Source organism: Myotis davidii, unplaced genomic scaffold (genome assembly GCF_000327345.1).
Source record: "Myotis davidii unplaced genomic scaffold, ASM32734v1 scaffold286, whole genome shotgun sequence".
Taxonomy (NCBI): domain Eukaryota; kingdom Metazoa; phylum Chordata; class Mammalia; order Chiroptera; family Vespertilionidae; genus Myotis; species Myotis davidii.
In genome coordinates, this window is record NW_006297577.1 from 222,492 (window position 1) to 235,879 (window position 13,388).

A 13,388-nucleotide genomic window follows, 5' to 3' on the forward strand; every position below is an offset into this window, starting at 1 on the left:
CTTTTGTTAAGTTGTATGAGTTCCCTGTAAATGTTGGAGATTAAACCCTTATCGGAGATAACACTGGCAAATATGTTCTCCCATGTAGTAGGCTTTCTTGTTGTTTTGTTGATGGTTTCTTTTTGTGTGCAGAGCTCTTTATTTTGATGTAGTCCCATTTGTCTATTTTCTCTTTAGTTTCCATTGTCCTGGGAGCTGTATTGGTGAAGATACTTCTTCGGCATATATCTGAGATTTTGCTGCCTGTGTATACTCTTATTATTTTTTTAATTCTCACCTGAGAATATGATTTTTATTGATTTTAGAGAGAGAGAAGAAGGGAAGAAGGGTAAGGGGAATAGAGGGGGAAAGGGGGTAAGACAGAGAGAGAGAAACATCAATGTGAGAGAAACATCTATCAGTTGCCTCCTATATGTGTGTATGTGCCTGTGATTGAACCAAGAACCTTGGGTGTACTGAATGACATTCCAAACAACTGAGCCATCCAGCCAAGGGCTGCCTCTTCTTCTTGATGCAGGCACTTTCACATTTCTTGTAATACTGGTTTGGTGGTAAAAAATTCTTTAGCTTTTTCTTGTCTGGGAAGCCCTTAATTTATCCTTCAATATTAAATGATAGTCTTGCTGACTAATGCAGTCTTGGCTGTAGTTCCTTACTTTTCTTCACTTTGACTGTTTCATGCTAATCCCTTCCGGTGTGAAATGTTTCTGTTGAGAAATCAGCTGACAGTCTTATGGGAGCACCTCATAACTGTCTCTTACTGCTTTTAAGATTCTCTTTGTCTTTAATGTTTGCCATTTTAGTTATGTCTTGGTGTAGGCCTCTTTAGATCCCTCTTGTTTGGGGTTCTGTGCACTTACTGGACTTGTATCTTTTTTCTTCACCAGGTTAAGGAAGTTTTGGTCATTATTTCTTCAAATAGATTCTCAATCCCCTGCTCTCTCTCTTCTTCTGGTACCCCTATCACAAGGATGTTATGCCTCATGTATTCCCAATGGTCCCTTAACCTATTCTTTTTTAAATTTTTGCTGCTCTGATTACCAATATCTCTCTGTGGATATGCTGCTTATGAAGCTTCTTGGGTACTGCTCTGATGTTGTCTGAAGCTCGTGGCTCTCTTTGCGGTCTCTCACGGGGAAGATCTTCTGGCCAGGAGCTCAGAACTCATCTACTCAGGGAAGCTGATTCGAGTTACACAGCCACAAGCCAAGAGCCAGCAGAGGATGTTTTTTCTCTTTGACCACCAATTCATCTACTGTAAGAAGGTACAGTAAGAAGTTCTCTCTTTCCTGCTGGACAGCCTATTTAGAGCAGAAATGGAGAAAGTGAAGCTAAGGGCTAGAAGCAGCTGCCCAGAGAAAAGATGACACACAAAGGGCACCTTTTTTCCCAGAGCCTTCAGTATGGCAGGCCCTTCCCTGGTCTTGCCCTTAGGGCCAGGATAATGGTGGGAAAGTGAGTAACCCAGGGACTATAGGGTGGCCCTCACAGCCTGACCAGGACCCAGTACTATAAGAACACCCTCCTCTCTGAACAAAACCCAGCTTCCCCTCCCTAGCCCTGGAGTCTTCTGCTCCAGTAGCTTCCCTACCTCCTCTGTGCTGCTAGCTCTACTTCTCTTTTAAAACATTGCTAAGTAACTCTATCCAGAAGCCCTCCTGACAACTGACTTGGCCCAGGTATACCTGGTGCTCTTCTCTGCTGTGGTATGGACCCTGGCTCACTAACTGTATCCATGCTGCTTGCCCACAAAACTACAGGTGCCTTTTAAAGACCCTCAGTCTAGCCAATAACTTAACTAAAGGAGTGAGGCTCTTCATCATAGATTTGGCACATAATTGGGGGCTGTACTAGGCTCACTATGCCCTTGTGAGCTCATCCTCTGCTAGGAAGGTAGTTGTGTGGCCCATCAGCCCTTCCAGTTACAGGACAGTGAGTGACACAGGGTCTTAAAGATAGTCAGGAGAGCAGTTCAAAGTTTGGGGAGGGATCCAACAAGCAGGCTGGGCTGGCAGCTCATGGTGCCTCTGGCAGGACCTTCTACACCAGGATGTGCTGTATTATAAAGGCCGAGTGGACATGGATAGTTTAGAGGTAGTGGATCTAGAGTACTGGAAGGATAAAGACCTCCACATGAGCATCAAGAATGCCTTCCAACTGCACTATGGAACCATGGGAGAGAGCTACCTGCTGTGTGCCAGGAAGCCTGCAGAAGCAGTGCTGGCTCAAAGCCTTTGCCAGGGAGAGGGAGCAGGTGTGGCTGGACGAGAAGACAGATGAAATACCCCCTCTCAACTTTGCTACACTGCAAGGGCCCACCAGGCCTCCTTACCCTGGAATGCAAGGTCAGGACAACCATTGACTGGGACTGCATGTCTCATAGACCAAGGGTCTCCGGGTTTGGTGAGGCTCCAGGGTCTCTTGATTTCAGCCCCAGGGAATGGTTCTGCTGGCCTTTTGTGAGGGGAGGGGTTGCTTCCAACACACGTACACTCAAGTGTGCTCAGTTGCAGGGATAACACTGGAGTGGGAGGTGGGACTGACCTCCAGAAGCCTGTCCCATCCCCATATGAGCAGGGTATCTCCCCACCACATTCCCCTCCTATCCATGTGCCCCTTGTCCTCATACTCAGCAGTGACCAGATTGGCTCTTGGCTTGGGAAAAGCCTCTGGTGAAAGATGGGGTAGGGCAAGGGGAGAATGTAGGGAGGGCTCTGAGAAGGGCACCAGGAGGAGCACCTTGGCTCTCTCTGGAGCCAAGGCCAGCTGACTGAGCAGGACACAGTCCCTGCAGCATGATGAGCCCTGCACACTGTAGAACGAGTATGGTACACAGAGGACTGCTCCATGGCCAGGAAGCATAGGACAAAAGGACTGTGGGCAGGGGCGGAGGGGAAAATAGAAGAGCAGCAAAGTCCTGGCAGGGAAGCAGGTATCTCATTTGTGCCCCTCGCTCCCAGGCTTCTCCATCACTAAGCTGCAGAGGGAGCAGGCCATGCTGAATGCCAGCAAGCAGCAGGCACCTAGGAAGCCCAAAGGTAAGCAGGTGGTAGTCCAATATCCACTTTAGAAGCCTAGTCCTGATCAAACCCTTCTCTGACACCCAAGACAAAGTGAGCTAGCACCTAGGTCCTCAGTTACCCATTGCCCTTTGCAGGTGTTTGTTCCCAAAGGCTGGTGATAAGGGGTCACCACTGATGAAACTTATGTCAGTATGCATTTGGAATTCTTGCTCTCTATCACCTCAGACAACCCTGCTCCCAAGCAATACCATTAGTAATAGTGACAGTGCTCACTTCCCCAGGTCTGCTTTGTGGCAGTCATCCTCACAGCCACCTTATATCCCCATTCCCACAGAGGCACTGAAACTGCCTCGCACAGAGCCTATGCCATGGAGAAGCTGCAGGGTCTCACACCTTCCAGGTCCCTTAGCCCTCATCTCTGCACTCTACAAGAGGGTGGCTCAGGCTCCTGGGTGTAATAACCCCACTGGAAGCAAGTTCCCTACCATGGGAGTCTGAGGCAGAGCCTTGGGACAGGTCCCATGCTACCACCCCACAGCAGAGGATGCCATTCTGCCCTGTACTAATGACTCTCTAGGCACTTATATAACCCCTTCTGTCTCCTTACCCAGCCCTCAGACAGCCCTGCTATCTGATGCACCAAGAGCACCTGACATTGCTAACCAGCCTGCCCCAGCAACAGGTCTTGGTGCTGGAAGAGCCCAAGTAGAAGCCATCCACCTTCTGGTATAGCATTAGCGGCTGGCGCCCTTCCCCAAGTGAGCCTATTCCCCACCAACAGCACTGTCTTGGCCTGCTCTGCCAGCTAGTCTCCAGCTTTCCCTCCCCAAGGTTCACCCATGGCTTCCAGCCCTCCTCTGCCTACTCTGCAAACTGGAAGTGAGCAGGGCTGAGCAAGGAAATGGCTTGGTGTCACCAGTTCGTACCAGGCTCTGCACCTATTCTTGGTTCTTCCTCACTACTGATGCACTACATACACAAGCTGGAGGGACAGGAGACCCACAGCACAGGAGCCTCTCGCCATCCTCCCTACCTTTGTGGGGCCTCCTGGAAACTACAGCTGAGAACCATCAGCAAGCTGGACATGTGTAAAAGGACTGACTACTTTAGACTCTCTTCTTCATACATCTAATCATTCCTCCTCCTGTTTTCTCTGGGCAGGAGGAGACTGCCTTCCACCACTTGGAAAACTGGGCTGTGTGCCCCTCTGCCCTCCAATTCTCCTTGCAGGCCTCCAGCTGATGGTGCCAGGCAACTGACATCTCTGGAGGGTGGGAACCGGGTATTCTGCATATGAACACTCCTGGCCCCAGAGCCTATCCATTTTGTCTCCCAGTTCCTCTCTAGACACTCTCTTCACTTGTAATGTGTTTATAATCAACTGCAAACTTCTATCAGGGTATGTCCACATGTAGCTGTGTGTTGACTCCAGAACCTGGTTCCATTTTTTTTGTTTGTATTTTGTTTTTCAAAATGGAGAAAAAGAATTGTTAGTGACACAGGAAGATTGCCTTACCCTAAGTGAGCATGAGAAGCCATAAGGACTGAGTTCTATAGCCCAGCATGCAGGACTGACCTGTCCACCCAGAAGCCAGTGAGTATGTGGGTTGGAGGGGTAAGCCTACATCCCACCCCAAGGAAGGGTGCCCATGAGTACATCCAGGGCCTGGCTTGTGGGTGCAAAGTGCCAAGCAGCCCCTCTGGCCCATGGGAATTCAGCAGCATGTAGTCACTTGCACTACTCTACCTTCTCCAAGCCAAACATTACATTTAATTTCATAAAAAAACTTGTAAAAAATAAACTGGCTGCCAGCCCTTGTTTTCTATGGATGTCTATGCATTTTCTCCTCTGTATGCCCACCTTTCCTTAACCTGGAGTAAATAATCCCAGTAGCACCCAGAATTGGGAGTAGGGCCTCACCTAGTTGAGCTCATGCCTCACGGTTTTAGTGAAAAGAGGCTAAAGTGGCTAGGCTAACTACTTGAAAGATGCTCAGGGCCACTGGGAGCTGTCCAAGTGAGGTATGGCTGGCTCAGCCCCTCTCTCCCCTTAGGGCCTAGAAGCCCACTCCCTCCCTGACTGCTCTCAGAGTTTATATTTAGCTGAAATTAGCAAATGTGTTAGGGGAACAGGCAGTCCATAATCTTTCTGTGTCTCAGCATCTTCCTTAGTGAAAGGGGGAAGAATATGTCTTCCCAGGAGGACCTGAGCTACAGGACCAGAAGAAGAGGAATGAAGGTGGCTTTCCTCCCCCTTCCCACCTAGGGAAACAGTCCTCACAACCTGTGGCCTCCACAAACCCTTACACACTGCTAAGGTCAAGAGTACCTGGGAAGCAGCTGAGCACTACAGGGCTTTTGCTCGAAACCACTGGATTTCCTAACTTTAGAGAAACTACACCACCTCCCGGCAGGTAAACCACCTTGAGACAAAACCTACAGGGAAAAATCATGAAAACCATAATATGCAACACAAGTCAATCTTTATTCAAAACTGCAGTGTTAATACATAGCTCTTGTTACAATAAACGTGCTTTTAATATTTTTAAATCTAAGCTCATCTACTTATCAGATTGCATAAAAAATTAAAATAGTATGAATTTACAGACAATAGAACTAGATCAGGATGGACATTCCATTCCTTTGTATTGATTGACATCTGAGTTCAATGCAGAGGTGAGGGATGCCTTTAACACTGGAAGACAATGCTGACGTAAATTTAAAAATGTACCAAGAGAACAGTCTAAAAAACAGTATTTAGAAATGATTTAAAAAAATTTTTTTAAAGGAACCATTTCCTGGTCAGTCACAACCTATGTGGCTCCTTGGTGCCTCTCCTTCAAATGGCTGTCAGAACAATCCTGCAGGGTGCACAAGAGTGCTGGCCTCAGATCCAGTTTGACTATTCACTCATCTACACAAGGACCTAGGGAGACTCCAACAGGGCTCAGGAGGCAGAGATGAGCTGCCTATCATCTCCAATGTACAAATCCTGGAGAATACCATCTCCCATAGTTCATTCGGGTTCCCTGGATAGAGATGTCCACATCTCCTCTGTCCTTGTCCCAAGTGAGTTGACTTTAGTCCTGGGGACTTTTATAAAGTGATGACATCCATAGGTTTTCTGTTCAAGTGAATAGAGTGGATAAAGAGATAAATTCTCTGAAACATCTAAGATCAACTTATAACTTTCTACCTGAAAAGATCAGACCCTCCTCTGAAGCATGTCATTTGCAGTCTGCTCAAGTCACACACACACATACTTGAAATGTGTCAGAGAGGAAAGCTAAACAGCCTGCCCTTTCCCTAAGCCAACCACATTCCTATTTATAGATTATCCCCATTCCATAGAAAGCACCAGAAAAGGACCAGAAGTTGCCTCTCACCTCAAGCCATGCATCCTTAAACCACCCTTGCAACCAATGGAGGGTGTCTGACTGGTGTCCTGTCCTATATGGGCAATGCTCAGGCTAGCAATGACTGAGGCGCCCAGCTGCCAGATGGAGAGAAGGTGGCCTAACTGGTCCGAGTAATACTGTTTCCAAAGGACAGGAGAAATTTGGGTTTCCTTTTTAAAGCAGGCTCCACTATTGATGTGGCCTGTGTTTACCATCCTTCCACAATCAATCACTGGCAGGCACACTCACAGAAACCCACATAAAGGAATAACATTGCCAGATATTTGCATATCCAAAGTACCTTAAGAATATATTTCCTCTCATTATTAAAGTCATGATGCTACTCTAGAGAGCCAGGCATTGTCTGCCCAGCTTGGCAAGGACAGGATGCTTAATAACCAGGTGCCCATCCCAAGCCTTAGGACCTTCCTCAATCTCCTGTAAACACTATGTTTGTACAAAAGAAAGTCACAGAATAGCAACTGGTAAGTCTAATAACAACACCAACAAGAAGGCTCTGTAAAGATTTATCATAAGAAACATAAAAGGTTCTGGAAGTACCTATGTGCCTGTTTTATCACAAATGGCCCTGGCCCTGATGTTATCCTCCCTTCTCAGAGGCAGCAAGTTAATGGGATTATGGCTTGCTCATTGCTAAACACTCAGTCATCCAGTCCAGAGCATTTCCATAAGCAGGGAAACGGACCTCCTAAACTTTAGGAAAGAGGCTGTAAAAACAAAACAAATTAAATATCCATGATGATGTCCATGTTTATAGGAATTAGGATCCTTTGCTTGCCTGTCTCAATTTCTAAAAGAACTATAATTCAGCTAAAAGGCTCTCAAATTAGGAAGCAAAATTTCTTTGAATGTTCCACTATTGTGCTTTGGATATCAAATTATGCAAGTTTATAACAGGACTTTTATTCCTTAATTAATTTTACTAGAAAGAATTTAAAACGCTGCTAAAATTACAACCTATAATACTTTTACTATTCATAAGTCCAGATTCACACATACTAGACAAGGTCTACATTTCACCCATATTTGATAGCTGATGCCCTGATAGTTTCAACTGAAAAGGTATATTCCGTAACACAAAAGTATCTGATAAAGTCTCTCAGCTCAACTTGACAAAAGGGAAAAGGTTTAAAAAGAAAATTAGGGGGAAATGATACTGATATAAATGGGGGGAAATGAAACCCATTCTGCTTTCTCTTGAAAACACCATTTAATTTAGTGCTCATGAAAACACTCACCCTAAGTCTCAAGTACACCTGAAGAAACATCCTATATAACTTCTAATAGATTCTTCTTGATTTCAAATGTCTCCATCCCTAGGTACAGTGTGTGTGTGTGTGTGTGTGTGTGTGTGTGTGTGTGTGGTTTCATGCCATCTATCAGTTGTGTCAATTTATTAAGCAAGAGCCACAATCAGGAGCAAGAATATTCTTTTAAAAAATTTTTAAAAATTGATTTTTAGAGAAAGAGGAAGGGAGAAGGAGAAGGAGAGGGAGAGGGAGAGGAAGAGAAAGAGAACAAGTGTGTGTGTGTGTGTGTGTGTGTGTGTGTGTGTTCCCATTTTTTTTGTTTGGGGCATTTTAAAAGCATACACTAAAATCACATTTTCTCCTATCAACTAATTACACTAACTTGAGGAAACTGAGTTTTCTGTTACTTGTACCTGGAACCTATTGATATTACAAACCATCCACTATACAGAAGGAATTACAACGCAAAGTTTAAGAAGTGTGCACAAACTACACACACACGGGTTAAGTGCTTATGAAGCAATTTAAAGTTCTTTTTAGTAGACACACTATGTTAACAGGTATTAGGAATAAGAAATCTTTTCTTTTCATGATCCATGTAAAAATATTCCTAAACTTATTATAAAATAAAATGTGAAAAAAGTTACAAAGAATACTTACTATAAAAAATAAGATTACCAAAGGCTCAGGGGTGAGGTGTCCCACTCACCAATCTGGATGAAAGCCTAACCAAAATTAGAGCCCTGACCTAGTTGCCAGAGATATAAGAAGGGTAGACTCCCCTTCCCAACCAAAGCATACAGCTCTTGAAACAATGATGGGGTAGAACAGGGGCATATTCCTCCACCTGCCTGACAAACTGCTGAGAGGAGACAAAACCTCTTCTCACACTCCCTCTGACTCTATCCAAGAACAGACTAACTCCCATCAATATAAGTTGAACCCATGTTGTTGTTGTTTTTCAAAAAAAAAAAAAATTCCTCAATTTCTTATATACAATATTCATATTTTAACCACAAAGTCCATTCCATAATAATCCTTGGCAGGTAAATGAATTTTGATGCTGCCTGACCCTTTGTTGTCTATACCTGCTTTGTGCTAAGTGCTCTCAGTTGCCAGAAGAGATGGCAAAAGAGGCTCACAGACAATGGACATCAGACCTCCCCACACCTGTTTCCAGATGGTCTCAGAGGATTAAGTCTCCATCAAGTGGATAGGCCTAAACATAGTGGCAGCCTCACCCAATTTCAAATAAAGTTTTGTTCCCTTTTTAATAGTTCTTAAATATACAACTTTCTTCAGAACACACAGCTGAAATCTTAACCTTCTTTGTGGGGGAAAGAATAGCAATGCCTACATATATTTTCAGCTAACACAAATATTTCTCAGCAAAGAAAAAAAAGGGGAAGTGATTTTCTAAACTAAATCAAGAAGAGAACAATACCTCTTCCAAGTTTTTCTGTTTATTTCACTTATCTTCCATCCTAGGAAAATAACTTAATTCTACATAGGGCTTTTCCAATAAAGATATAGAAAACAGCATCTCTATCTGTAAAGAGCTTTGTAATGGTAATTCACATAGCAATCCAGAGAAAACTGGTTTGCTGATGGACAAACTGCAAATTGCCCGTAAATGTACTGGCCATACAACTCTAGTATCTCATGATAATCTTTTAAGAATGTCTACATCAAACTGATCCCGCAAGCCTAAATGAAAAGATAGTGATGCCCATTAACCTGGTTACCCCAAGTAGCTGTGGCCCACCCTATACTCTCCCAGACCCTACAACTCTCTCCCAGTGCAATCAGTATGAAATAAACTGATGGCTAAAAACTAAAATTCCATTTTTCCAACTGGCAACCTACATCTACCCCAAAGGATGAAGAATCACTTAAGAGATTTCAGATGCTCTATGAAGAAATTCACTTTAACACATCTTTAAGACTCTGCATACATTACAACACTGCATTAGTGATACAAATTACAAAATATTTTCCATTCCTTTGGATTTTGCATATGATGGTTTTGCATCAATCACTGCAGGTAGTTTGAGCAAGCTTTGTTTGTGTGTTTGTTTTTTTAAACATGCATTCAACTAGATATGATTTCAGAATACATTAATACTCCCTTTTCATCATTACAGTTAGCTGAAAAAAAATTGCCAGGCAGCCCCAAAACATGACTTGCTTTAAGACCAACCCATAGTTAGTTGGAGACTAATGGTGCTGAGATCTGCAAGACTGGACCATAGTAGTATTTAGCTAAGTGTTGAGAGCATTAAGAAGAGAAAGTCCTGGTTGGAGGCACAAGGCCTGCAGCACCAGCTGTGGAATATCCAGGATGTGACTGCACAGCTCCATCCTCAAACCTGGGCAGGAGGGAGAAAGACACACAATCACAGAGCTCCTCTGGCACTGCTGCTATGAAAAGGAGGCATTTCAATTAGAGGAGGAAGAAATCCAAAAAGGGCAGCAGAAAGAAAATGTTCCTGATACCCATGGACCTCACAGAGGCTTCCAGTTACAACTGGAATACTACTTATTTTGCAGGGCGGGTACAAGAAACATAGTATAGCAAGTACTCAATGGTTTCCTTCTTTTTTCTATTTTGTAGAGACCCAATATGAGCAAAAATTTAAACACTTGGATGAACAGTCAGGTAGCATTTTTCTCATTAGTGCTTAAATTATGGTAGACTTGCCATTCTCCACTGGTAAAAAAAATGCACTTTAGTCAAGAGCCAACCTAGGCTTCACCAGTCACTTACATTTGCAGGTGATCACCACTGAGGGGGCACGTAGCTGTAGGCGGGCGTTCCTGGACCCCGATAGGTGGGCACAGTGATTGGGTGGGGGGCGACAGGAGTTGGGGAGTGGGCAGTAAGCAGGGTACCTGCAAGAAAGAGGAGTGTGTGGCAGGTAGCACTGCCCACAGTCAAGGCTGTCCTTACATCATCACTACACAACTTTATGCTGCCTCTGACAAGGAGGGAGGTAAGGAAGAGGGAAAGGGCCTTGGACCTTGACTGCTGTCAGAACTCTGATTATATAAGAACTACTCAAAGATGTATAAACACTGAAAGCTCATAATGGTAATATATTTGTGGAAACCTTTATGCTTTCCTTTCATATAAACATACGCAATTATTTTTGTGGATCAGATGATAAAAGACAAAATAAAAATATTATTCAGCCTTAAAAAGGAAGAAATCTGTCACATGTTACAACTCATATGAACCTTGAGAACATTATGCTAGGTGAAAAAAACCAGTTACAAAAAGACAAATACTGTATGATTCCACTTATTTGAAGTCCCTAGAGTAGTCATTGATAGAGACAGAAAGTAGAATGCTGGTGTCAGGGGTTGGCAGGCAGGGGGAAAGAAAAGTTGTTTAATGGGAACAGCGCTTCAGTTTTGCAAGATAAAAAAAGTTCTGGAGGTGTTTCACAACAGTGTAAATATACTTAACACTACTGAACTGTACCCTTAAAAATTATTAATATGAAACAAATAAATGTAAGAGAGGGATTGAGAGAGATTCCAAACCATATAAACTTCAGAGTACATTAAGCTAAATGTATTTTTCCCTAACCTGAAGAAAAGGCAGCGATTATCTGAGTCCATTTGCAGACAAGCACTACCTCAAAAATAACAGCCTTCACTCTCTTCACTCTCCTGTCTCTCTGCCCACACTCATCCCATACCTGTCTTCCCTTCCATGTACCTGTCACAAACATGTACATGACAGAAAGTATAATCTCTTTTGCCTTCAAAGATAAGTATGGAAAAACCAAATAAAATAGAGACTAAGAAGAAACACCTTTCTCTCTGGCATGATTTTCTTAATTGAAGTAAAGTTTAGAAAACAAAGCGGGAACAATATATATATTTTTTTAATCCCAGTCCTGGGCAACCAAGTGCATCGTGTGTACCTGGCCCCTGCCACAGGGGTGCCAGGACTCCAGGTAGATGTGTCAACCCTAGCCAGGGTTCGCATCTCTCAGTGGTTTATTTTCCTTGGGAAATAAAGTCAATGAATGCCAAAGGATTTCTACAAGTAGCTGTGATGTCAATTAACACAAGACTAGCTTTCCTAGACAGACAATTTGGCCTGCAAAGGAACCCACACTAAAAGGTCCAATCCCCCAGAATATAAAGTTGCCCTTCTGCTTTACAAAGGAGATCTGGTCACAGAGGAGATGCTCACAGAGGAGATCTGGTCACTCCTAGTTCCTACTGTCAAACGGCTCAACTCAGCAACAAAGCAGCCCTCTGAAATTCAGAGAGTGCCATCCAGTCATACTCTACCAGGAGGGTACTTGGTTCATGATTTATTACTCTAACCCCCACTCCTGTCTTGTCTCAACTGAAAGGAGGAGGAAAAAAGAAAAATATAATATGCTATTCCATCTCAAAAGAATATGTCCTTCCACACAATTCTAGACGTGAAATATCAAGGTCAGGGGTCAGAGTATTAGTGAGCTCTCGCTTCCCAGCTCTCCTGCCACCATAGAACAGGAAACCCAGAGTCGACTCACCTGCCGACATGGCCATAGTGGTCCCAGCCACCATACCCATGGTGACCCCGTTGCCTCTTGGAGGAGGGATGGGAGCAGGGTACATTGTCGCCGGCATGCCGTTGGGCTGCACCACTGTGGTGTGGTGGATGACGTGAGGGGGTGCTGCATACAGGTGCTGTGTGTAGAATGTGCCTTGCTGTGGGGAGGAAGAACAACAACTTTAACAGGACTCTACACCCAGTGGGTAAGACCCCAGATGGGATCTACATATACAGTGCCCAAGAACAGTATCAAGAGCTTCACAGTGCACCCAAGGCCTACCTGTGCATATGGGCTTTGCTGGGGGTAGGCACTTCGCACAGGGTATACAGCAGTCTGGTATGGGTTGGGGGAGGAGGAATATGGTGGCACCGCCCCGCTGGTGGGGGAACAGGACACTTTATAAGGTGTGCCAGGAGTGTAACCTAAAACAAAGAAGCCCAATGAACTTTTCACAAATCCACATTTGTCAGACAAAAGGAAGGAACCAAGTATACAGTGATAAGCGACTCAGTTTTCCAGCCCTGACCAAACAACATATGACACCATTGTGGCCCCATATGAGCTCCACTAAGATCTGACTTCATTACTTAATGTATAAGAATGTGTGTGCAGGGTGGGAGTCACTTTGGAAGAAAGAATAAAAACAGAAGGAAAAAGTAATTCTGAAAGTACATTCACCCTGGCTGGCATGGCTCAGTGGTTGAGCATCTACCTATGAACCAGGAGGTCACAGTTTGATTCCTGGTCAGGGCATATGCCTGGGTTGTGGGCTCAATCCCTGGAGTGGGGTGTGCAGGAGGTGACCGATCAATGATTCTCTATCATCATTGATGTTTCTATCTCTCTCTCCCTGTCCCTTCCTCTCTGAAATAAATATATATTTTCAAAAAACTGTAGTACATTTACACAATACTATGCAGCTACAAAAACAGAGGTATCTTTTACCCTTTGAGACAGCATGGAAGGATTTGAAGAGTATTATGCTAAGTGATATAACCCAGTCAGAGAAAGACAAGTATTACATGATCTCGCTTATATGTGGAATCTAATGAACAAAATAATGTGACAAACAAAATAGAACCAGAGGCATGGATACATGGAACAGACTGACAGCTGTCAGAGGGGAGAGGGATT

General features: G+C 44.0%; 2 protein-coding genes across 7 annotated transcripts in view; one reads left to right on the forward strand and one right to left on the reverse strand.

The window, feature by feature from the left end:
• Positions 1–5,452, forward strand: part of ARHGEF4 (Rho guanine nucleotide exchange factor 4) — a 27,520-nt gene extending 22,068 nt beyond the window's left edge. Inside the window, 5 exon segments of the mRNA XM_015570184.1 lie at positions 1,107–1,265; positions 2,035–2,207; positions 2,209–2,273; positions 2,958–3,038; positions 3,635–5,452. Coding sequence (XP_015425670.1) covers positions 1,107–1,265; positions 2,035–2,207; positions 2,209–2,273; positions 2,958–3,038; positions 3,635–3,906 — 750 coding nt within the window. The 3' untranslated portion in view covers positions 3,907–5,452.
• Positions 5,453–5,489: 37 nt separating this feature from the next.
• FAM168B (family with sequence similarity 168 member B) overlaps positions 5,490–13,388 on the reverse strand; it is a 97,622-nt gene continuing 89,723 nt past the window's right edge. For 3 of the 6 annotated variants that reach the window (XM_006773289.2, XM_015570188.1, XM_006773290.2), the window contains exons 4-7: positions 12,534–12,676; positions 12,231–12,408; positions 10,460–10,584; positions 9,109–10,061 (exon numbers count right to left, since the gene is read on the reverse strand). In XM_006773289.2, coding sequence (XP_006773352.2) covers positions 10,472–10,584; positions 12,231–12,408; positions 12,534–12,676 — 434 coding nt within the window. In that variant the 3' untranslated portion in view covers positions 9,109–10,061; positions 10,460–10,471. Of the gene's footprint in view, positions 6,148–8,651; positions 10,062–10,459; positions 10,585–12,230; positions 12,409–12,533; positions 12,677–13,388 lie in introns of those variants that run through there. The other 3 variants (XM_015570186.1, XM_006773293.2, XM_015570187.1) reach the window with 3 other exon arrangements.